This window comes from Hylobates moloch, unplaced genomic scaffold (genome assembly GCF_009828535.3).
Source record: "Hylobates moloch isolate HMO894 unplaced genomic scaffold, HMol_V3 SCAFFOLD_9, whole genome shotgun sequence".
In the NCBI taxonomy this organism is placed as follows: domain Eukaryota; kingdom Metazoa; phylum Chordata; class Mammalia; order Primates; family Hylobatidae; genus Hylobates; species Hylobates moloch.
The window spans coordinates 34,474,829-34,500,146 of NW_026652284.1; the positions used below are offsets into that span (position 1 = coordinate 34,474,829).

General features: G+C 36.6%; 2 protein-coding genes across 6 annotated transcripts in view; one reads left to right on the forward strand and one right to left on the reverse strand.

Moving 5' to 3' along the window:
• PDE7A (phosphodiesterase 7A) overlaps nucleotides 1-25,318 on the forward strand; it is a 126,091-nt gene that overhangs the window by 49,502 nt on the left and 51,271 nt on the right. For 2 of the 3 annotated variants that reach the window (XM_032759658.2, XM_058444258.1), the window contains exons 2-3: nucleotides 10,751-10,811; nucleotides 13,790-13,873. In XM_032759658.2, the coding sequence (XP_032615549.1) occupies nucleotides 10,751-10,811; nucleotides 13,790-13,873 (145 nt within the window). Of the gene's footprint in view, nucleotides 1-4,505; nucleotides 4,684-10,750; nucleotides 10,812-13,789; nucleotides 13,874-25,318 lie in introns of those variants that run through there. The other variant, XM_032759659.2, reaches the window with a different exon arrangement.
• The window catches only part of MTFR1 (mitochondrial fission regulator 1), a 182,761-nt gene that overhangs the window by 26,114 nt on the left and 131,329 nt on the right, over nucleotides 1-25,318 (reverse strand). The window contains exon 8 of one of the 3 annotated variants that reach the window (XM_058444267.1): nucleotides 12,679-12,732. The exons of 1 other annotated variant lie outside the window; for it this stretch is intronic. In XM_058444267.1, coding sequence (XP_058300250.1) covers nucleotides 12,694-12,732 — 39 coding nt within the window. In that variant the 3' untranslated portion in view covers nucleotides 12,679-12,693. Of the gene's footprint in view, nucleotides 1-12,678; nucleotides 12,733-20,821; nucleotides 21,044-25,318 lie in introns of those variants that run through there. One more of the 3 variants, XM_058444262.1, reaches the window with a different exon arrangement.

The following is a 25,318-nucleotide window of genomic DNA, read 5'->3' on the forward strand; positions in this document are numbered from 1 at the left end:
TGGAAACGTACCTGATGCCATTGTCTCCTAAGATTGTCTTCACTTATTATCTCTCATTTAGAATTTAAATATCTTTGCTTTTTTTTTTTAGGAAACTTTAAAAACTTATTTTCATTGTTTTATAGGTATGCAATTTATTTTATATCAAAATGCAGACAATTTTTTTTAATTTTTGAAATTCAGCGTACTGACATACCTTTAATTTTTTTTAATTTTGTAATTCAGCATGCTGATATACCTATTGTGTTTTATATGCAGATTTGCTATATGTTTTTCTGATCTACACGCCAGTAAATAAACTGTGGAACAAGACAAGATCCAATGAAGAGTCTTGTTGGCTACTTCTAGAATTCTTCCACTAGTTTGAAGAATTGGGTGGGAAAGTACTTCTGCCCAAATACTTTATCTCTGGGTGTGTTTGTTCAGCTAGGAGTGTGCCTAATTGTAGCATGGGGCTCTGTTTTGTTCTTAAGAATGTCACCAGAGACTTTCTAAGTGCTTTTAGTGTCATAAGATGATGTTTTCTGGACCTGAAGGCTTGAATTGTTGGTAAAGTGTCAAGATTTTTTTTTTTTACTTCTTTATACTAGGAGGAATCACATGCCATTTTCATCAAATATTCGGATACTACATGACAAAAAATTCAGAGCTCTAAGTCAGTATTACAGAAAGGTCTTAATTGAATGGCAAAACTCTCATAGTACCATAGCTTTTAAATAATTTTTTGTTAGTTATGGAAGCTTTTTTCCTAGTTTCATGTCACTTAAAATTCATACCATTTGAAGAATAATAAGCCTTGGTTTTTAGTAAAAGAAATAAACCAAAACCTTACTCTGATTTATTACTTGTTATTAAAGTGGGCTGGAATTCAAAACGATGAGAGCACAGTTGGAGGGTTTTTACTATAGTGTTCACATTTTTTCTGTCATAAATTTGGTTATAGTTTTCTACAGACACTACATTTGTATAAAGAATTCTGTGATAGACTATTTCTGTCCATGGGATTCCAAAATTATAGACACTGATGTCAATGCAGATGAGGTTAGCCTAATTTGGGCAAGAGAGGGACATGCTGAGTCTCTGTATGGATAGCTAAAGGCTATTGCCAAGATTGACAGGTGTCCTGTGAGTGGCAGAGAGCCCCAGGGATAAAATTTTCTCTTGGATTACTTCTCTAAGAAACAATGAACATAGTCATATTTTTTTCCTATTGATCACACTCATAAAATAGTGTGGTCTGCTTTTAACTCAGCTTTTCTGATATTAGCCTTATACACCCCAGAAAGGTAAAAAGTTTTATACTTTCTTCTTATAGTATCAAATTCTGTTTTTGAAAATTTTAAGTGTATCCTATGCATTAATTTTTCTAGAATAGTCACCTGATTTATTACTTTGCCATGTTTCACTAAGGATATGAGACAACTACAAAAACAGTTAATGTAAAAGAATATACTTGTTATTAGTGTAAAAGAGGTAACTTTAGAATAATAAACTACATGATCCAACTCTGGAAAAATAAACTTTTAGGAGAATTATCTAAGTTATAAGCATAATATTTATTGTAAAAGAGAATTTGTACTAATTTGAAACAGCATTTGTTTTTATTTCATCTTATTGAAATTTTATTATTATTAAAATTTAATTATAAATCACCAAGATAAGTAGTACTAAATATATCTCAAAATAAGAAAAAGTCTTACAGCCGTTAGGTTTATGACATTGAGAAAGTTGAGATTACTACTTTAAGAAAAACTGTGTTGCCTGAGATTTTTGTAAGATTTGAGTGTTGTAAATGTGTCATTAGCAATGAAAGCTTTATGACTTCAGGCATAAACTCCGTAGCTGTTTCTGTTCTAATAGGAAATTTTCTGATCTGGGGGAGTATTGTGTCTTGATTATCTCTGTATTACCGTGTCAGACATTAGTGGAAATTAGGAAGTGGATGCTGGGGGAAGCATTTTAGGGAGCCAACCTATTAACTAGTGTGAGAAATGAAAGCCAAGAGCCTAGTCCTGCTGAGAATCGGAGGTTTCTCGGGGCCCTTGCAAACACAGTGCAAGTTCCCTTCATGGACCATTGTGATTGCAGTTAGGTCTAGAGTTAAGGTGAAGCTAGAGTGGTTAGGGCATTCTCATTTCTAGGTTTTAAATACGGTAGAATTTAATTCTGATTTAGCAAAAATTTGTTGAGAGTCCACTACGAGCTAGCTATTCGTTTATAGATACCACTTACCTCCCATGAAGGGGAGAAAAATTAAGGCACAGAGAAGTGGTGATTTGCACATGGCAGTAAAGCTGGGAAATAAATCTAGGCTCTCAACTTCAAGCACAGTAGAGTTTTAAGATGGTAGAAATAATCTATATAGAAATTCATTTCAGTGAGACAACTTTTAGAACTGCCTTTCTTACTGCCTCTTTTTAAATCTTCATCTCAATTATGATTTTTCAAGTATTATACCAAAAATAGCCATCTTGTATTCGCTTTTCAAAACTTGACTGTTTTTGAGCAGTTGATTGGAAGAGAAATGTGAAGGTGGGAAGGGTAGTATCCCTGGGCCAAGCATCGAGGTAGTAGGCTGGTTTGGAGTGTATAGCCCAGGCCAGAGTGGCAGAGAATGACCTCGAAGCCCGGGGCCCAGACTGTACAGCCTCTTACAGAAAACCGCCGGTGTTTCCCTGGAGCATTGGCCTAAGATACACTCTGCGGCTCTGTCTCATGCTTAGGCATCCTTCAAGTTTCGTTGCTAGAACCTTACTGGAAGACAATCAGAGACCTTGACAGTCTCATATTAAAGCTAGTCTCATGGCAAATATAAAAATGTTATCTGGATTTGTGCAAAGATGAGTATTATAACTTGTTAGTTCTGTAGCAGGAAGTGAAAATTTTATGGCCATGTGTTAAGAATGGTTTCAAGTTAGGAAAATTTAGATTTACACCTATAAATTTAATTTGCACTTCATTTTGACAAGCCTAGAACTGACTTCTCTTTTAAATAAGCTCTTTGTACTGAGGATTAGATAATGAAAATAATATTATTATTTGAACTATTTTGGTTCTTTTCAAATATTTTAGGATCATCATTTTGTACATTGATAATCAGATGACGTTGTCTTGTCATGGACTGCAGTCACCTCCTGAGTGTTTCTTCAGTCAGCCCAAGCTATCTTCACCTCTCTCCGGGACCTCTGCAGTGGTGGCCTGACTGCCCCTCCAGCCCCTACCCCACCTCCCTATACTTGACCAAAGTGGTCTTTTTAAAAAGCAAAATCTGCTACAGTACTTCAGTAGATTGAAATTCAGACAAGACACCTCCAGGTAGCCCGTGTAGGGCCTGGCCTCTGCTCCCCAGGGCTGCAGCGTCATCTGGCTCCTCCTCCCTGCACTTGAGCCGCCCTGGTCTTTCTGTCTCTCAGACTTGCTTGGCTTGGTTTTGTCTCACCCTTTGGCCCTCATGCCTGTTCTGCCTGCACGATCTGTCTTCTGTCTTCACAATTCTTGCACCATCACACTTTATCTCAGGGTCATTTCAGAGATTCTGGAAGAAGTCCTTCACCTCTTAACTAGGTCAGATTCAGGTTTGTTGGCGTTTCCTACCTCTGCTTCATCGCATTTGTTACAGTTTCAATTTTGTGTTTATTTACATAATTTGATTAATGTACACTCCAACTAAATTGCAAGCACCACAAGGCCAGGAACCTTGTCTGCTTTTACTTGATGCTTATATCCCTGCCTTCTGGTACAGAGCCTGGTACATATTAGCAGCTTAATAAATAATTGCTGAATACTTGAATGAAAGTTTCACAAAAGGCATTTTCTCAGCAGTATTATCTGCAGCCTCTCGGTTATGAAGATGGATGAATAGAAGCATACTTTGTTATTAGAAAGCTCACTTACAGCTATGAGAACAAGATCTGTTCCAAAAATATAAGTTAGATTGCAGTTAATGCTTGAAAATAATATGTCCTTAATTATTTGAAAATGCACTATTAGACTAGCTTTTTTTCAGTAAGTCCAAAATGAGTGAATTATAATGTTAAGAAGCATAGATAATATGACAGCCTCTAATGTTCATAATCTATCCGTAAAAGAAATAAAAAGTTGAACAAATTTCAATTAAAAATTGAAAAGATGGAATAAAATGCATTAATATTTTAAAATGTCACAGGACACTGTGCTTGTGAAACAGTTCTATGTGAAAAGAATGAAGAAATTTTTAGTACTGCCACACATTTTTTGAAAGTTGTTTTAAGGCACTCTGTTAGTACTAAGATTGTAGAAGTGTTTGGGGCTGGCCTGAGGCCTCCTTTGCCTACATTTTGTTAGACTGTTAGGTCAGCGCTTACTAAAGTCTTTTCCCTCCCCTCTTCCAACATTACTTAGGCATTTCTACCCCAACCCTGGGGTTGTGGCATGAAGCATGCGCTGGGTAAGAAGGCTGGCTGGGTAGTGCATTCCCAGAGGAGTCAGGTGATCACTGTTGGAAGGCAGCTGCTTGAGGTCCAAGGCAGTCTGTGTCCCCTCTCTTTTGCCTCGGGACAGCTGGTAATTTATCAGACTCCTAAGAAGTCTTCCTTGCTCCCTAGTAGAAGAGAGAGATTATGCAGCGGGCTTTTGATTGATCCAATGGGAATTACATTGATCTGGTGTCTGGCCTTGGTTCTTATCAAGTGGATCACCTCTAAGGTAGGCCATCTTTATTTTTAGGATGGTGACATTCATCATTATTAGTTTACATATTTGATAGGAATTAAATAGCTCGACGATTTTCTCCTCTTTTTGCCTCAGTTTTTATTCTCTGATTAAAAGAGCTGTGAGTTTCATCTGTCGGCCAAAGGGCTTAAATTTACTGCTTGTAGTTTTTGTTCTTATCCCACATTATTTCTTCTTAAGGGCTTTTTATAGCATCTTTCCTCAATATCAAAGCAGCATTCCTCAGTATCACTGCCTTAAAGAAGTTTTTATGACTAAAGAAGTTTAACTTTTAAGATTATAAAATTAAGTTATACTTTTGGTGTATATATTTTAAACATTCTCTCGGAGAAAATTTAATAACACTTGTGTATTTAAAGTATAATGTTGAGGATTTCTAAACAATTATAAACTTTTTAAAAACGAAAAACCACCGTCTGTCATGTTTTCTCCTAAGGTCTTGCTACTGCTAAAATACGTGCCTTAGCTATAATATAATGACATAAATGTAGGATTACATATATGTTGTTTTTGAAGTTGAATTCTAAATGTCAGGCTTGAGAAATTCTTGATAGAATGCTAGCTAGCCATTTGCCATCTGGACAAGGGTCTAAAACTAAAGTAAAACATATTTAAAATTATACTCTTTGAAATTGTTTTTTTCTATTCTATAAAAATGATTATATCTTTCATCCACCACACAGCTTTTTTTCTTTCTAGATTGAGAAACTGAATTTTTAAGGCTATCACTTAGAAACAAAACTTCTATAAAGTTAATTTTCTTTCTCAAGCAAGATTTTAATACCTGCTACGTAATTTTCCACGTTTAAACTAACGTTTTAAGCATAATTATCTCTTAACTTGGTCTTTTCTTAGTGAATATGATTGAAGAAATCTCTTAAAGAAAAATAATGTATTTAAATTTTAAAATCTTTGTGTTTTAAAAGTTAATAATTAATTTTGTTGCAGTGACAGCTATTTTCTTGTTTTTAAAGGATTGGCTTGCCAAGTTATTGAATCAAGGTCAAGTTAATGTTAATAATGCATTAGTTGTCTTGTGGGTGTTTTCAGAGACTTTACTTTTTTTTTTTTTTTTTTTTTTCCCCTGTAGAGATGAGGTCTTACTCTGTTGCCCAGGCTGGTCTCAAACTCCTGGGCTCAAGCAATCCTCCTACCTCAACTTTCCAAAGAACTGAGCCTATAGATGTGAGACAATGCACCTGGCCTCTAGACTTTACTCTTTTAATTACCACCAAAAATTTAAATTGTTTTTAAACAAAAACAATGCTAATATTTTATTTTTTAAAAAACTGTTGAAAAAGGGAAGAAGAATGGGAAGGATACTGTTTGGTAGATCACTGCAATATTTGAATACTTTAGCCACTCAAGTACAAGCATGTTTCTCTAGCATATGTAAGATGACTACTCTGAAAAAGCTCATTTTGCTGTGTCAGAGGAAATTGACTTCACAACTTTGGCTGGGCTTCATCTTTTGCTATATTATTATTTTTTCAGTGATGTTGCCAAAAATTTTATTCAATGCTTCCGTGTTTAAGCCCTTTAACCATCAGTTTATGAATCTGCAAAATGGAACTAATAAAGCCTACCTTATAGAGATCTTGTGTGGGTTGAGTGAGATTTTGTGTGAAAACACTTGGAACATTTTTTTGGCACAAGGAGCACAGCAAGTGTTAGTTAATATATTATTACTCTTACCATGTAATGGAAATGCACTTGCTTTTGCTAATAAATCATTTAGTGGAAAACTTGGAACAAAATAAAAACAATGACACTTAAAATATCTTTGCTGGGTTTTAAAACATGTCTGTCTTTAAAAGTTATGTATTAACTAATATTGGGAACAACTTTTACACATTTTATCATTTACCTTCAAGTCAAATCTTTTGTGGAAGAATGATTCACCCTAATTCAAGGTGAGTCTTACCAGGGCACTCAGAACTCCTGTTAGTGAGGCAGTGGGTCCTTTGGTGCTTTACAGTTTAACTTGTTTGTGCTACTGCTGTCAGTTTCTGATTAGCTCAGCCTCGCCCATGTTTTGACCTATACTAGTTTGCTTTACAAGCTGTTCCCAGGATGGCTAAATTAGAAAAGTCACGAGTAGAAGCCTCTCAGTTATTTCCATTCACTGGTGAAGTGAGGTGGGAATGTGGGTGATAGCTCTGAGAGTTTTATGACTGACAGTGTGACACAGGATTTTGATGAAAATTTTTTTACTGTTATTAAAAAGAAAATTCTAGTAGTATATGGTTTTTAAAATGATAATCTTTAAAGAAATCTTTTTTATATTTGCAGCAGTCTTATATAAAAGTAGATATAATTATTTTTAAAACAACATGATTCTAACACGGAGGTCAAATTTTTATTGTTAGAACTCATGATTTATAGTGTTTTTTTCCAAAATGAGCTACTGTAGATTATTCTACCTACCTGCTTTAGATTATTCTACCTAGTGAGAGAACTTAATATTCATTTTAATTTTAATTCTTAAGTGGGTAGGTGAATGAATTATCACTCAGGATGTATTTGTTGATGGGTTCAGATGTATATTTTAAAGTCCATTCTTTAAAAACAGTTTTGGTCTCATTTGGATTTATTTCATAAAAGCTATGTCTTGTGGTTCAGTATAGCATTTAAGCTAAGTATTTGTAGACTAGGCTTACTCAAATTAGTACCTTATAATGAATAGAATAACTTGGATATTTTGCACAGACCTATGTAATTTATATCTATTTTAAAATTAAACTCTGCCTTTTTTGCTTAATAAATTAAGATTAATACAGACCCTACCATTTTAATATCTAAATTAGTGCTTCTATAAATGAGGCTAAAATGATTACCTTAGTAAGTTTAGTATGCCATGGTGTTATCTAGACTATGTGCATTACCCAGTTTTTGACTTAATATTATTTTGTGATATTTAACAGAGAGCTAATATTGGTCAGTCTTTCACAATCCTTAATGTGTGAAGTGATAAATATTTTACCTTTCTAAATAGCAACTGTTATAGTAAATGCTCTTCCTACATTAAAAAAAATCATAGTAATAATGTCAACTCCCCTCCTAAAGAGAACTGTTAGAGATAACACCTTAAAATGTATTTTAACAAGTTATTTATCTGAGTTGTTACTGAACACTATCAAATTGATAGGTCATGACAGGTTATTACATAATATCTGCAGTTTCATTAATTTGCTTTAGTTGATAGAAATATTTATTGCCACATATGCCCTTCCTAGGCTACTAGGTCTACCCCTAGATTGGTGGTATTGAGGAGAGACCTGTAATCTACTAAGCTAAATATGTTGGGGAGGGGATTTGCACAGTAGCTGTGAGTGGTGCCTTTTAACAGTGGCTGTTTGCTCCAGAATAAACACCATGAAACACTGCAGGAGGCTTCCTTAGGATATTCTATTAGTGGAAGACACTTTAAGCATGATGCCAGAAGTGTAGTCTATATGATTTGGTCCCTTGGGATTTAAGATCATGCTTTTCTTTGTAGTAGATTTTTATTTTACTTTTCAATTTTAATTTTATTTTGTGAATATATGATAATTACACATACTGTAAGACTCAGAAAGTGCAAAGATAAACATTGAAAAGCCCCTCTCCTACCTCTGTATCCCTCAGCCTCCTTGGAGACACCCAGTGGTGATAGTTAGAATTTTATCTTTGTTTGAAATTTTTGTTCCTCTTACATTTCGTGAACTGTGTTTTTTTAAGAACTTGTGAAATCATGTAAGATTTTAATTGATATTTTTCTCTTAAAAGATAAGCATTAAGGATATAATAACTTAATGTTTTGGGTAGTTCTTTTGCACACTAAATCCAAGTGAGGGCTTTCGGTAAATTTTCAATATAATAATAGTAAAAAATGTGATTTTTTTTTTGAGATTTGTAGGTATATGTTGAGGAGTTGTAAATCCCATGCCAGAGTTTTGTGAGGGAAGATGGTCATTAATCTGATATGTAAAAATACAATCTCATTGCTTTAATATGTATTTCTTTTGTTAATGAAGTCAAGCATTTTTTTGTATTTTTTTTTTTACCCTTGTGAATAGTGTATTTATGTCTTACCTATTTTTCTACAGCTTTTTAGTCTTTTTCTAATTGATTTGTAAGACACTTTGCATTTTTTTTTTTGGTGGGGGGATAGTAGAGGAAAATTAGCCCTTTGTCATATCAGTTGAACTCACTTTTCTGGGTTTGAAGTTTATCCTTTCCTTTGTTTGTGATATCTTTTACCATCATAATTTAACTTTTAAGTGGCCAAAGTTGTCAGTGTTTCATGACTTAGGGATTTTTACAGGATAGTTAGAAAGGCCTTCCTATTTAAGACTTTTTAAAATACAGTCCTGTTTTCTTTTAATACTTCCATGCTTTAATTTTTAACATTTGAATCATCGTTCCATGTATATTTTGGAGCAGGAAGGTAATAATATAGCTTTATGTTTTTCTAGATAGCACCACCTAATCTAACATTATTTATTAAAAATCAACATTTCCTCCACAGATTCTAAGTCTTGTATTTATCATACACAGAATCACTCTTGGATTTGCTTCTAGAGTCTCTATTGATTATTTTCCCTATTTATTTGCAATGTCACACTGCTTTGTTAATATCTTATGGTGCTAGTCCATTTCCCACCCCCGCCCCCCTTTTTTGAGACAGAGTCTCACTCTGTCTCTCAAGCTGAAGTGCAGTGGTGCCATCATAGCTCACTGCAGCCTCCAACTCCTAGGCTCAAGGGATCCTCCTGCCTCAGCCTCCGAAGTAGCTGGGATTACAGGTGTGTGCCACCATGCCTGGCCTATTACTACTTAAACTTTTTTTTTTTTTTTTTTTTTTGCTTGTTAATTCAACTGATTTTACTGATCACTTTTGACATGCTAGGCACTGCTCTAAGTGTTGGGATTTATCTTAGATCTGGGAATATAGCAGTGACTGAAGACCCTGCCTCCACAGAGCTTAGATTCTATGTCTAAGCTCTGGTTTGGTCAATTTTATCTTCCTCATGTTTAAATCTATCGTTATTTATATCCATTCTGTTAGTCACTAATTTGTTCATCAATTTATTTATCAGTTATTATTAATTTGCAATAAGTCCATTTAGTCATTTATTTACCAAATTTTTATTTAGAACTTACCAAATAATAGGTCCTGTTTTAGAGACCAGGGATGCAGTGATGACTAAGATAGACAAAATTTCTGCTCTTGTGGAGCTTTTAGTAATACGGAGACAAGACAACTTCAGCTGCAGCTACACAGAGGTAGGGAGCTTTGGAAGGGGGTGGCTTCTAGGTGGCTGTAGATCTGGTAGTCAGGAAATCCGTTTCTGAAGAGATGATGCTTTGTCTAGAAGCTGCATGGTAAGAAGGGAACAGTGAAGCAGTGATCCAGGACGAGGGAACAGCACTTGGAAAGGCTGTATATTTGGTGTAGATGAGGAAAAGCCAGGAGGCCGGCTTGGCTGTCTCCTAGCAGTCGGGGAGGCCACAGTGCAAGAGGGCACAGAGGTAGGCAGGTCACAGAGGACTCTAGAAAGTAACGTTTGGGGAGCCCCAAGTGTGATGAAGAGCCTTTGGAGGATTTTGAGCAGGAGCTGAAGTGCTTACATTTGCTTTTATGTGAAGCATGGAATGGGGACCAAAGAGATGCAGCAGGAAAGCCAGTGGATTGTCCTTTCCTTTCTTTTCTATTAATATTTGGCAACTCCTATCGATCCCTTTTGAGTCAACACAGATGTCACCCCAAAACCTTTACTGGCTTACTCAAACAGATTAAATTTCCAAAGAGAGGCTGCATGTGTCTCTCTTTGTATCCATTTTTATGGTAGTTCTTAACTATACTGTATTACAATTATTTGTTGTCCCCGTACCCCAGAGATTTCAGGAACAGGTACCATATCTAATTTCATTTTGTATATCCAACTTCTCTTGCACAGTGCTTCACAAATAATAAATGATGAATGCATGTTTGTTGAGTTGAATTTTATATCATATTTAATTGTCATGTATTATAATGTGTATTTTTTTTTTCTAGAGGCGTGGAGCGATTTCCTATGACAGTTCTGATCAGACTGCATTATACATTCGTATGCTAGGTAAGCATTATTTATTTTATACCAATATCAGTTAATTTTGTTATTATCTGTTGTTATTTGAGTTTGAGGTATCTTTCATTAGGTAGCTTTTCATCACTGTTTGTAGTAGAAATAACCTATTCATGGAGTTTAGAATCTGGAAACCAATATCGAATGTGATGTGAATAAAGAGGTATTTTAGAGTTATAGGTAATTGAGAAATCTTTGGCCTAATAACTGGGACACTGTCATTAGTACACAGTTTCAAATTGCATCTTGAACATTCTTCATAGAAAATGTCTTAGATTTGTAGAGTGGCTAAATACCAAATAGATGAATGCCAGCATGGACAAAGGTGAGGCCATGAAACCACCTGCTCAGATAGTCCTTTCACTAGACGTATTTTGTTCTCAGTTGGCTGGCAAGGAAGACCATTTGACTTCTTCTAGTTCTGGTGCTTAAATTTTTTATGTATTAGTCAATTCCACAAGGTAAAATGAATTTAGATATGTGCATATATATGTCTTAATTTTCTTTTTCTCTTTTTCTCTGTGCCAGATTTCTGTCTTCGTCCATGTCTCCTTTATCCTTGCACTTTAACTCATATTATTAAACATGCATATTAAGATTCCAACAGGCAAATTTACTCATTTTTTGTTAGAAGACTCTCCCACGACTCCTCCTCAGCTCAGAATTCCTCCCTCAACTTTATGATACTGATCCATCCTTATTCTTCACCTACTTTTGTTTTCTTCTTTGCCACCTTCACTAATTCCTTTTCATACTTTTAAGCTGAAATGTTCCCCAGAGTTCTATCGTAACTCCTATTCCTTTTTATCCTCTTTATTTTATCTTGTGTATCTTACCTGCCTCAGTTCTTTTCTACTCCAGTATATATTTTTCCCCCACGAATGCGCAGCCTTTTTCTCTTTGCTGTCTCCGTCTTTCTCTAACAAACATGTTCAGGATTCCGCTGTCCTTAAGACAGAGCTTTGGATTCATATTTTGTTCAACTCTGTAGAACATCTCCATGTAAATGTTACGGATATCTCAAACTTAACATGTCTAAAGCAAGACATTTGTGTTCCCCGTGTCTGTCTGTTCTGCAGTCTTTTGCCATCTCAGTAAATATAACGCCATTCTTCCTGTCATCAGATCAGAAACCTCAGAGTCATTTTTTTACTTCCTATTTCTTACACACTCCATATGGAATTCATCAGCAGATCCTACTGGCTGATACCTTTAAATACACCCAAATCTCACCACACCAGTGCTGTTAGCATCACATTTATTACTTACTCCTTAACTGGAGGCCCTGCGTCTACCTGTGTTCCCTGACTGTTCTCATTACACCTGGAGTGAACCTTTTCAGACGTAATCATCTGACTCCTCTATTCAGAAGTCTCTGATGGCCGCAAAGGTCCAGCATGATCTGACTCCACTGCCTCTCCACCCCACCCCCACCACTTCCCCTCACTCACCTTGCTTCTGCCACGCCAGCCTCTTGGCTTGCCGTTGACTGTGCCAAGCATGCTTCTGTCTTGGGGAGTTTTACGCTGGCTCTTCCTCCCTGGCTCACTGCCTCGCTTCCTTTAGGTCCCTGCCCAGATGCCTCCTTGTTAGTGAGGCCTTCTCTGACTGCACTAATGAGTCACTCTCCCCTGCTCCTCTCTCGCTATTCCTCTTACCTTTAGTTTTCTCCATGTAACTCATCATCTTCCATAGACTGAAATTTGGTATTTATTATTTGTGTCATCACACAAAAAGATAAGCTTCATGAGGACAGCGACAGGGACTTTATGTATTTTGCTCACTGCTGTATTTCCAGTGCTTTACATGTTAACATTTGTTGCAGCATGAAGGAATGGCCACAGGACAGGTGACTAGTCATTGTGGGATGGAATTATAGTCGATGAAGTGAGCCTTGGAGGAAGTCATGGTCCTGCTGAGAGAAACAGAGTAAGCAGGAGTGCCCTCTAGGCAAGGCACATTGCAAGAGCAAAGGGACAGAGGCTGAAGATTTAAAGGTTATGACCTTGGAGGCTATAAAAGTGTAGTGAGAAAAGTACTGTCTTTGGAACCCATGGAGCTGGGTTTAAATCCTGACTTACCCTTTGTACTAGCTTTGTGGCATGGAGCATGCTATTTAACTTCTCAAAGTCAAGTTTTTGAATCTGTAAAATGAGGATTAAGATTCCTATCTCTGAGGGTTGATGAGAGAAGAAAATAAAATAATGCCTGTAAAACACAAAAAAGAGTGTCTACAACATGGTTGCTGTGGTTATGTTGCTGTATAGAAAAATAAATCTGGAAGTAATGTGGGCACACGTAGGAATGACACTGAGCTTACAAAGACCAAAGTTTAAGACTCAGCTAAAGGCCTTGGATGTACCCACTGTCAATGAGAAAAGAGTGATTAATCGGATTGACTTTAAAACAAAGTCTTCAACATTTTAAGTTTTTACACATTTATAAAATTGTAAACTGCTTGAAAATAAGTAATGTATTTTCCATTTTTCATGTCCCTTTTAGCCCATAGTATAGTGCTAGGCACAGAGTTGGCTCTTAATAAGTATATTGCTTCTTTCTGCAGCTTTCTGAAGTTTTGTGCTGAGGATTTTCAACCTCCTGTAAAACAAATACTGCTTCCCAATGGCCTTTTTTTAAAAAAAAAAAAATGTTGCCCTTGTGAATAATATATTAGGTCGTCTTATCATACACTTCAATCCTCTTTCAGAAGGCTAACTTATTAAAATATAGATTATAATAATTATTGTAGGGGTAGATTTTAAAAAAATCCTCCTCATTCAGCCTTACAATTCATTACTGAGATTTTCTGAACCCTTTTGAATAAATCAGCTCTTAACTACCTGTTCCACATATATCATCACTGGGCTATTACTTATGAATATGATACCACATGGACCTTTGTTGCATATGGAAGCTTCTTCCCGAATGACAGCCTTCTAAACTTATGTTTTATTCTTGATTCTGTCCAGGAGATGTACGTGTAAGGAGCCGAGCAGGATTTGAATCAGAAAGAAGAGGTTCTCACCCATATATTGATTTTCGTATTTTCCACTGTAAGTGTTGGTAGACATGATGTTTCTCTCAGAGTTTCACTACAAATTTTAATAAAATTACATAGTTTTCCAAGGGAAAAAGAATACCAGAAAAAAAACTCTATTATGTTTGGAATGTTTTTAAAACCTAGGTCATGTAAATGACACTATTTCTAGGTAATCTTAGTAAATACTTAGAGACAATTAGAAGAGGAAGATACTAAAATATGAAAGTTGATATAGCTTTTCTCTTCTCTAATTTATTACTTTTTTTTCTTTAAAAAGATATCTTTTTAAAGTTGTTTTATTCCAAATGGTTAGGCTTCGCTACTTCAAATGAAATGTTTTTGTGCAAATGATATTTTATAAAGGTATTTCAGTAGTTTAACAGTGTTATCTTTTAGGTTTATTTGAAAATGTATATCACCTTTAAGGATGCTTGGTAGAATGCCTATTTCAAAAACAAGCATTCTTTGTGGATTTGGCCTATAGTGGAGGGAAGGGAAAAAACAGAACTTCTAAACGCCTTAAATATTAAACATATTAAATCTGTTTCTGGAGGAGTTCCACTTTCAGTAATGTTGACTAAAGTAATTTGGATTGATACTCTAAAAAATGAGAAAAACTATTCAAAATGTAAAAGACATGTATGTATTCAAATGTATCTGAATGCCATTGAGGCAGAGAGATAAGTCCAGAACTTCAGGCCACTTTTCTTCTTAGTAGCATGTACTGATTCTGGGAAAGTTGGATTAGAAGATAAGCAGAGCTTTTTATGGACACTTAGGGATAGAGAAACAAAAACAGGTGTTTAGAGCCCAGCAAGGCTGGAAGGTTGGTGCTGATAAACCATTCAGGCTTTGGTTGGAATCCTAAAGTTCTGTGCCTTAGAAATAAATCCCAACTTTGAAATATCTCACTCACCGAATACATTAAGGTGATCTGTGACTCATGTTTCTCGCCACCTGCAGGACAGAGATGTTACTCATCCCTTAAGTTTGCTAGCTGCAAACAGAGCCCTGGGACATGTCCTAAACAGAGCCCTGGGACATGTCCTAGGCAAAGAGTAGTCAGGGCTTTGTATTCTTGAGACATCAGTAAGAATGTGTAGGGACACTTGGGGCTTCGGAGGAGGATTACCTCTCCCAGTGACAAATGACCCCAAAACTTACTGGCATAAAACAACCACTATTTTTAATGCTCATGATTCTGAGAATCAGGAATTCAGTCAGGGTATATCGAGTTTGGCTTGCCTGTGCTCTACAGTGTCTTGATTGGTCTTTGATTGGAATGGTTCAGGCAGCTTAAAAATGGCTGGGATAGTGACACTGGAGCCTTACGTCCAGGGCCTTGGTCCATCTCATGTCATCTTCCAGGGCTGGAACCTCCAAGATGGCTTCTGCACTCTTAGGTGTGGTGCCAACATTTTTCTCTCTCCATAAATGGCAGTCTCAGGGAAGTCTTAGGGTAGTTGGACTAATTACATGGCAGCTACTTTCTCCCAGAGCAAGCATTTCAAGAAAGAGGAAGTGTGAGGACTCATAGTGTCTGAAGATCTGGGCCCAGACCCTGGCATAACATCACATTTCCATATTCTGTTGATGAGCCGTGTCACACAGCTTGCTCAGGGTCATGGAGAGAAGACACAGCTCTCTCCCAACCCTGGCTGTCAAAGGGATGCAAGGTCAAAACCTTTTTAATCTCCCATCTGTAATCTGGCACAAAATGTTTTGAAAAAGTAATTAAGGTCCTAGAAGGAGAGGAGAGGGAAAATGTAGCAGGAGCAGTCTTTAAAGAAGCAATGGCTGAGAAATCTCTAGAAGTTGGTAAAAGACATTAAGGCACAGATTCAGGAAGTATTATAAATCTCAAGCAGAGTAACATTAAAAGAAAATCACATCTAAGTGTACCAGAGTATAACTATGAAAACCAAAATCAAAGACAAAGAATTAAAAGTAATGAGGGGTAGTGGAATATTACTTTCAAAGGAGCAATTATGAGATTGCCAGAAACAGATTGTTTCATTTTCCACAGAAACTAAAAAGGTAGAAGACAAAGGAAAAATAGCTCTGATGTGCTAGAAAAAAATAAACTGTCAAACTAAAAATGTCATCCACAAACTCTGAAAAGGACACACTTCACAATTTGTTACGTAAGGCTAGCATGTAATCTTGATACTACAACATGACAAGGATGTGGAAAGAACAAAAAATAACAGCCAAATTACTCATGAATATAGAGGAAACATCCTAAATAACATATTATCAAATTATATCTATAACACAAAGGGAGGATTAATATATTTTGACCCAATTAGTATTTTTCCAGGAATATAAGGTTGGTTTAACAGTGAAAAATCAATTAGTGTAATTCACTATATTAATAAAATGAAGGAGAAAAGTTGTGGCTCACACTTGTAATCCCAGCACTTTGGGAGAGTGAGGCAGGCGGATCATCTGAGGTCGGGAGTTCGAGACCAGCCTGACCAACATAAAGAAACCCTGTCTCTACTAAAAATACAAAATTAGCCAGGCGTGGTGGTGCATGCTTGTAATTTTTCAAATTCTGAAATAAGTACTTCTTGGGTCAAAGAGGTAGACCATAAAAACGTGATAAGCAAACATGATAATTAAAGACTATATAGGAAAATCTATGAAATTCAGCTAATGCAGTGCTTACAGGAAAATTCATAGCCTTAAAGATACTTAACATTCATAAATGAGAAAGAATGAAATAAGTCAACTAAGTAGTCCAACTCAAGAAGTTAGAAAAATAATATCAAAATACACCTAAGAAAAGATAAAGTAGTTGTTAAAGATAAAAAAAACAGCAATCAATGAACTAGTAAACTAAAATAAAAGTAGAACTCTATAACTAAGAGCTGGTTGTTTGCAATAAAACAGGTAAGTTGCTAGCTAACTTAAAGATTGAATGGAGCTAACTTGCATACTCAAAAAATAAGAGGGGAAAACACCACAGATAAAGAGAAAATAAAAGAATCAAAATGGACTATTTTGCTTGACCCCAAAAATATATTTGAACACTTGTATGATCCAGAAAATTTTCTTAAAAATTACAGTTTATCAGAACTGAATGTAGAAAACATAAATTAATCCAGCAGTACTCAAAGTGCAGTCTGGGATCCTCAAGACCCTTTTGGGGGTCTGTGAGGTTAAAACTATTTTCATAGTAATACTAAGATGTTATTTGCCTTTTTTGCTTTTATTCTCTCTCAAGGATACAGTGGAGTTTTCCAAGGCTGCATGATGTGTGATGTCTCAGTACATTCAGTGTATTAGCAGATATGAGAAACAGCCGGACATTTCTCATTAAATTTTTCTTTGTTTTGGAAAATATAGTTATTTTTAATAAAAATGTTATTTATGTTAACATGTTATAGGTTTATAGTAATAAATTTTAAAAATAAATTTAAACAATATTTAGCCATTAAATATTTTCAAATAAATTTTGTTTTATATATTTTTAAGTTAAATATTTAAACACTAAAAATTTAATTTCTATGGTAAATACTTAATTTCTGTGGTAAATATTGATAGCTATAACCCACATAAGGTTAAAGTTATTTGGGTTGTCAATAATGTTTAAGAGTGTGAAAGAGTCCTGAGAACCAATATGTTAGAGAAAGTTGCGTAAGAGTTATCTCTCTAAAAGCCTGAGGGCCAGAGAATTTTATAGGCAAATTATTTAAGATCATTAAAAGGTTGATGATTAGTTTCAAAGCTCTTTAAACTTTCAGATTATAAAGAGGGAACCATTCAGAGTAATTTTATAAAGCAAATATAACTTTTTATAAGTATAATATTCTCACTATAAATGTCAGTACAAAAAATCTTTTAAAAATATTTATTAGCATAAGGATTTCCAACAGCATGAAAGAGTAATACTTCAGCGATAGTGGGGTTGTTTTAGAAAAGGAAGCAAGAATGATTCAATACATAGTTTTTCTGCAATAACGTAACAGAAACTGGTAACATTGGTTGCTTCCAGGATGGAAACTGGGTGTCTTGAGGAGATGGGAGGGGAAAGAAACTTAGTTGTAGACCTTTTGAATTTTGACTCATGTGAATGTATTGCTCATTAGAAAGTCTAAGTAAAAATATGTTTTAATGTTGCAATAAATAAGGATTGGCTGTGGGTAAGGAAATCAGTAAAAGAGTTAAGTCTAAATATTGATATTTGTATAAAGAAAAGTACAATTGTATTTGGAGTCTCCAGCCTACCCCCTAACATTCACTGAATTTAGTGAAATAAGAGAAAAATTTGAAAAATATAATTGTAAGAAGTGTTAAATAGGGGGCATAATGGGACGTTTTGGTGGGGGAGGGACATTAAAAATGATTAGATTGTTAGAAGTACCTCTAATGAAATTAAAGTAGGATATGTACTATCTAAATCACTAGGAAACCAGGAGCAAATAAAATAAATATAAAAGACAAGAGAGGGAAGACCAAACATATCAATGTTAGTAAGAAAGATAAATGGGTTAAATGTTCCTTTTAAGAGATAAAGAAGGTCAAATTGGATAATAAATGAAACTTAATGACAAAAAAAATGGTTCAAAATAATATGAAGCAGAACCGGGCTTGAGGTTTTGGTAGCTATACTTATATCCTGATCCAGTGATGTGGAAGCTTTGTAGTATGATATTTAGAACATTGGAGGCAGCTCAGTGTTAAGGGCAGCAGATTATCCTCTCGATCTTATCATGCTGTTCATAAAAGGTGACAAATGTGTAAGCTGTAGTTGAAAATGGACTCTTGCTGTAGAATTGGTCCTGTAGTTATTACAAAACAAGAATATGTCTCTTTAAGCCACCATGATAATATAATTTAGAGGGTTTTTTTTTAATAGAGAAAAATGCATTATTCTTTGCTGCTTATAATAGGTTCTGCTTATCACACAGCTTAGAATTCTTTTTGAAATTGTAATCTAGTGTGTTTTGTGAAAGGTGATCTAATCAGAGAAATGAGCACATGCTCCTGCTATGACTAAAATCTGTTAGTCATCTTCAGGCCTTCCCTTCTCCCACTGACTCGTCTGATTGTCCTAAACATTAGCCTGAACTTGTTCTCTGCAGGAGTTAGCTTACAAAACTTTTTCTTAATTTTTTTTTTTTTGAGACAGAGTCTCACTCTGTCGCCCAGGCTGGAGTACAGTGGCACAATCTCAGCTCACTGCAGTCTCCGTCTCCCAGGCTCAAGTGATTCTCCCACCTCAGCCTCCCAAGTAGCTGGGATTACAGGTGCGTCCCACCACACCTGGCTAATTTTTTTTTGTATTTTTAGTAGAGATAGGGTTTCACCATGTTGGTCTTGAACTTTCACCATATTGGTCTTGAACTCCTGACCTCAAGTGATCTGCCTGCCTTGGCCTGCCAAAGTGCTGGGATTACAGGCATGAGCCACTGCACCCGGCCAGTTTAACCCTAGGCTTGAGTTTATGCACAGTAAAGTTGAGCTGCCTTGGACTTAATGACCAGGAGGATTATCATTCTTTTCTTTCCAGTTATGAATCTTAAGGTTTCTTCCTTGTGGGGTACTTCCTTTCTCCCTTGCAGTAGTTGAAGATATCAGGAGTTTATTTACCTGGAGGCAAAGTTGTCCTTTTTTACCCCTCTTCTTCCCTGTGAAGTTCCTTGGATTAGGAACTTGTGATTTATGCCACAAACCCATTCACTTCCTATAATCTCAGACTTGGCAAAGATACAAACACTAAAGCAACCTTGCAGGATGTGTTTAAACCTTCAGAGGTACTGAAGCTTTGAAAGACTATAATGTGCCCTCTACCTTGTATAGAATTAAAAATAAGAGTATTTTCCCTAATGATACAAAAATTTACATGCGTGCTGAAATAAAAATAGTTCCTAGGTGTTCTGATTGCAAAATTCTGGATATGTGTATTAAATTCATTAACGCTAGAATGTTCTCTGCTTACAGCTCCTCAACCCACTTATTTTGTGCACCTGTTTACTTTTACCCTAAACTCACTGTTAATTTCCCTGTTGTAAAATTGTTGTCTTTTTCTGTTCTTTCATTGCTTAAATCCAGTCTCATTAAATCCTTTGGGTTTTTGTATGCTTACATAGCCTATTCTATTCATCTCTTTTCTTCCTCCTTATCTCTTATTCTCCTTGAACCAGTCATTTATCACCAGTGTCTGAGGTTATTCTGGTATTCTCCTAACTAACAATTATCCCTACTTTCAGGATATTTCCTTCTTTCTTCTTCTTCTTCTTCTTTTTTTTTTTTTTTTTTTTTTTGAGACAGAGTCTCGATCTGTCACCCAGGCTGGAGTGCAGTGGCTCAATCTTGGCTCACTGCAGCCTCCACCTTCCAGGTTCAAGCGATTCTCCTGCCTCAGCCTCCCAAGTAGCTGGGATTACAGGCACCCACCCCCACGCCTGACTAACTTTTGTATTTTTAGTAGAGATGGGGTTTCACCACGTTGGCCAGGCTGGTCTCGAACTCCTGACCTCAGGTGATCCGCCTGCCCTGGCCTCCCAAAGTGCTGGGATTACATGCGTGAACCACTGCGTGGGCCCAGCCAGGATTATCTGTTCTTTGATCCATCCTGTACCCTTTACCCAGGGTCAGGTCTTTTTAAAGAGAGAGAGAGCTTAAAATATAGAGGGAGGTCGATATCAACAGGTTAAAGACATATGATGTTAGTATTATTTATTAAAACTTCATAATTTTTTATTTCTTCTATGTGCTGTATCTGTGGGTGCTGCTGAATTTTTTTTTGATGTTGAAATATTTTTAACTTATTTCTGGAGTATGATTTTCTCCATGTTGAACATACTCTGTTTACTAAATTTACCTAGAAATTAGACATCTACATTGCAATATTGAACTTTTCTTTTAAGATTTTTTATATGTACAGTTTATTATAAGCAACGTTTGGGTTTACATTATGAAGATACATTCTCCTGTGAGCCAGCTGACATCTAAGATACCTGACCAGTTAAAGAGCAATTACAGGCCTCAAAATTAACAAGAAGGACCTCAACCATTTTATTATGTAGATGCCACAATATTTCCTACCATGAATTATTGTGGTTTGGATTGTTTTTGTCATAGTCCTTATTCTCTTAAGGCCTATAAATTTATCTTCAGTAGGATTTGCCATAGGCCTTCTCGTCCAGCAGGTTCTGGCTTTTACGAGTCTTTTCTGAAAGGATATGAAGAGGCAAAAGAAGAAAATCAGTTGAGCACAGAAACACATTAAACACAAGAAACAATGCTCAACCTCACATCTAAATAAATTGCTATCAAATTTAGAAACTTAGGCAATCAGCTAAGGAGCTGGTGGAAGAAGTTCAAATTGTTACAGACTTTCTAGAGGGCAGTTTGGTAATGTGTATCACCTTTAAACTTTTTTTTCTCTTTGATTTCACCACTAGAAATGTATGCAAATGGAGTAATCATATATAAATGTTAATGTATGTGCAAAGACATTCACTTTCACCTTGTTTATAATAGGAACATGTATTAAGTTATGGTGTTATTCACTGAAATGTTTAGAGGTTGATATGGTTTGGCTGTGTCCCCACCCAAATCTCATCTTGAATTGTGGCTTCCATAATTCCCATGTGTTCTGTGAGGGGCCCAGTGGGAGGTAATTGAATCATGGGGGCAGTTCTCGCCCACACTGTTCTCATGGTAGTGAATAAGTCTCACGAGATCTGATGATTTTATAAGGGGTTTCCCTTTTGCTTGACTCACATTCACCCTTGCCTGCTGCCAGGTAAGACGTGGCTTTTGCCTTCTGCCCTGATTATGAGGCCTCCCCAGCCACATGGAACTGTGAGTCCATCAAACCTCTTTTTCTTTATAAATCACCCAGTCTCAGGTATGTCTTTATCAGCATCGTTGAAAACAGACTAATACAGAGGTGAAGGACTAGAGTGCTTATAACCTACCCTCAAATGTTCAGAAAAAAGAATTAGGTGTTAACACACACACACACACACACACACACACACACACACACACACAAGTATACTGCAAGTAATAAGACAAATGTTAACAATGCATATCTGAGAAAAGAGTGTTCTTTATACTATTTATTTTTGTAACTTTTTATATGTTTGTGTTTTGAAATTATCTCTGGACAAAAATTTTTAAGAGTATGGTATTATAAATTATTCACCTAATTAAAAATCATGGGTTTATACTCAGATCACATATTTGTGGGGTTTGTTTTGTTTTTGTTTTTTTGAGACAGAGTTTCACTCTTGTCACCCAGGCTGGAGTGCAATGGCGCAATCTTGGCTCATTGCAATCTCCACTTCCTGGGTTCAAGCAATTCTCCTGCCTCAACCTCCCGAGTAGCAGGGATTACAGGCAATCGCTACCATGCCTGGCTAATATTTGTATCTTTAGTAGAGATGGGGTTTCACTATGTTGGCCAGGCTGGTGTTGAACTCCTGACCTCATGTGATCTGCCTGCCTCAGCCTCCCAAAGTGCTGGGATTACAGGTATGAGCTACCGCACCCAGTCTAGATCACATATTTGTTAATTAACTGAAATTAGGCCAGTTCTGTAGTTATTTATAAAGAACCGAGAGAGTTCAAGCTTTGGGGAGACATTTTGAAACTAACTTGCATTCGTGGTTCCATAAGATAGAGGGATTTTGATGATTATGAATTCTTCTAGCCAAGAAGTGTTTCTCAAAGATCTGGTACAAATATGCTCTCAGGGTTAGTTTGGCAGCTTTGTTGCAATGATTCTGATTTAATCAATAAATTCTATAATTTTTAAGTTAAGTCATTTCTCAGATGGCCGTATCATGCAGACTTTCATAACAATTTTTTTAAAAAAATACATGCTTGCGTCTGTTACTTTTTTTTTTTTTTTTTTTGAGACTGAGTCTTGCTCTGTCACCTAGGCTGGAGTGCAGTGGCGCGATCTTGGCACACTGCAACCACCAACTCCCTGGTTCAAGCAATTCTCGTGCCTCAGCCTCCCAAGTAGCTGGGATTACAGGCGCCTGCCACCACGCCTGGCTAATTTTTGTATTTTTAGTAGAGACGGGGTTTCACTGTGTTGGCCAGGCTGGTCTTGAACTCCTGACCTTAAGTGATCTGCCTACCTCAGCCTTCCAAAGTGCTGGGATTACAGGTGTGAGCCACCTCACCTGGCCATGTCTGTTACTTTTAGTGGGCTCTTCATGCCAGAATAAAAAAATTTCCTCAGATAGCATCTGTCACTAAAGAAGTTTTCTGATGCATTCTTGACCTTTTTGTATTATTATTGATTATATCTTTTATTATCTATTATTGTAGCACAGAGAGTAATTATTTATCATACATATTTACGTAGTTTATGAGTTTGAGAAAGGGATTTTTTACATAAAGAAGTCATTGTTAACATCACTTTAGGATGACCAGAAACATTCTTGGAGCATTTTCTTGAAATAGTATTTTCTTCTCTGGGAAATGTTCTATTTTGTGATTAAAAGAGAATACAGATATCAGTAAGAATTTGTATTAGTCTGTTTTTACGCTGCTGTTAAAGACATTCCAAGATTGGGCAATCTACAAAATAAAGAGGTTTATTAGACTTATAGCTCCACCTGGCTGGGGAGGCCTCACAATTATGGCCGAAGGTGAAAGGCACATCTCACATGGCAGCAGACAAGGCAAGAGAGGTTGTGCAGGGAAACTCCCCTTTTTAAAACCATCAGATCTCCTGAGACATATTCACTATCCTGAGAATTAGCACCCCCATGATTCAACTACCTCCTACCAGGTCCCTCCCACGATACGTGGGAATTGTGGGAGTTACAATTCAAGATGAGATTTGGGTGGGGGCACAGCCAAACCATATGAGAATTATCCTAGTGGCTTGTGTTAAGAGATTTGGAATATTTTAGCTCATTAAAGATACTGTTTAAATTTGTGGATGCTCACTGTGTAGGAAAAATCCTCAAACTGTGTTTTCCCTCTGCTCTCACACCACCACAGCAGTCATCAACACAGAAGACTTCTGTGACCAAATGTGTGGAGGGGTTTCTCCCAACACACCAAGCTGTGGACACCAACTGGGTGTCCTCTAATTCAGTTCCAACACTATCTACCTAGAGGGAGTGTCAGATCCCACAGGTTAAGGGCTCAGTTCCTAAACCTGCCTCCCAGCCCCCAAAACCCAGACACCAGTCACAAGTCCCGGTCTCTGGAACTTCTGACCGATCATCTTCAGGTTGCGGTTCCCAGGACCCTCTTTTTAGATTGGATTAATTTGCTGGAGCAGCTCACAGAATTCAGGGAAACACTTATATTTACTAGTTTATTATCAAGGAAATTGCAAAGGATCCCGATGAAGAGATGTGTAGGGTGAGGTATGGGGGAAGGGGTGTGGAACTTCCACGCCTTCCCTGGGACACCACCCTCCAAGAACCTCCACGTGTTAAGCTATGTGGAAGCACCCAGAACCCAGTCCTCTTGGGTTTTTATGAAAGCTTTATGAGGTCAGCATTCCTTCCCCCAGATTCCCCCAGGGTATGGGGCAAGACCCTCTCTGGGGAGAGTCTTAAGACTCACAGTCAGAAAGGCCAGGGAAGATTGAAACAGGTGAAAGGAGGATAGGAGAATATTGGAGAGATTGTTTCCTTAGGCCTAACACACCCAACATTTTAATAAAAGACTGTAACAAGGGATATAGGAGTTAGCCTGGGACTGTGGATGAAAACCAATATATACATCATAATACTACACTCCCATTAGTTAAAAACTTTTATTCAACCTGATAGAAGGACTGTGGTTACTTATACAACAGAAAGCACAGTCTCTGGTCATGCAGTTGGAAACGTATCACAACTAATCCATAAACATTCATACTATGCTGGTCATTGATGATTTATTTATGTGACAAAAATCTAAGGTTCACGCTTCATGTTTAACCTCTTTGCCCTGTGTCTGTCCCCCAAAGCTGTGCATGCAATCCTGTGTTGGTGTTGAGGGCTACAAGATGAGCCACAAATAAAGGATCTAATTCTTTTAAGTGTGTGATGTATTTAATATATACCTTTTTTAAAAAACAAGATTCGGTTGGATGTAGTGGGCCAGGTGGGTGGTGGTGGTGTTGTTGTTTTGAATAAACAGACTGATTTCTGACAAATATTTAAACTGAAAATGTTGGCATTAATACTTTTCCAAGACCCATTGAGAAACTTCCTCAACTCTCATCCCATTTTAAAAAGATTCCTGATCCTCAGACTTGCCCTATATCTAAGTATTACACCCATTAAGTTACAGATTTGTGGTCCTCCTGCATTTAATTAACTGATTCTTGATGCCCTTTCATTCAGCTAATGTTAACCTATTTGGTCTCCTGACTGATGCTGGGAAAATTTAAGTTTGAGGCACTTAGTAACAGTGAGCAATGGGTAGCCCCAACAAATTGGGAGGAAAAGATGATGGAGGAAGAGGAGAGGGGGGAGAT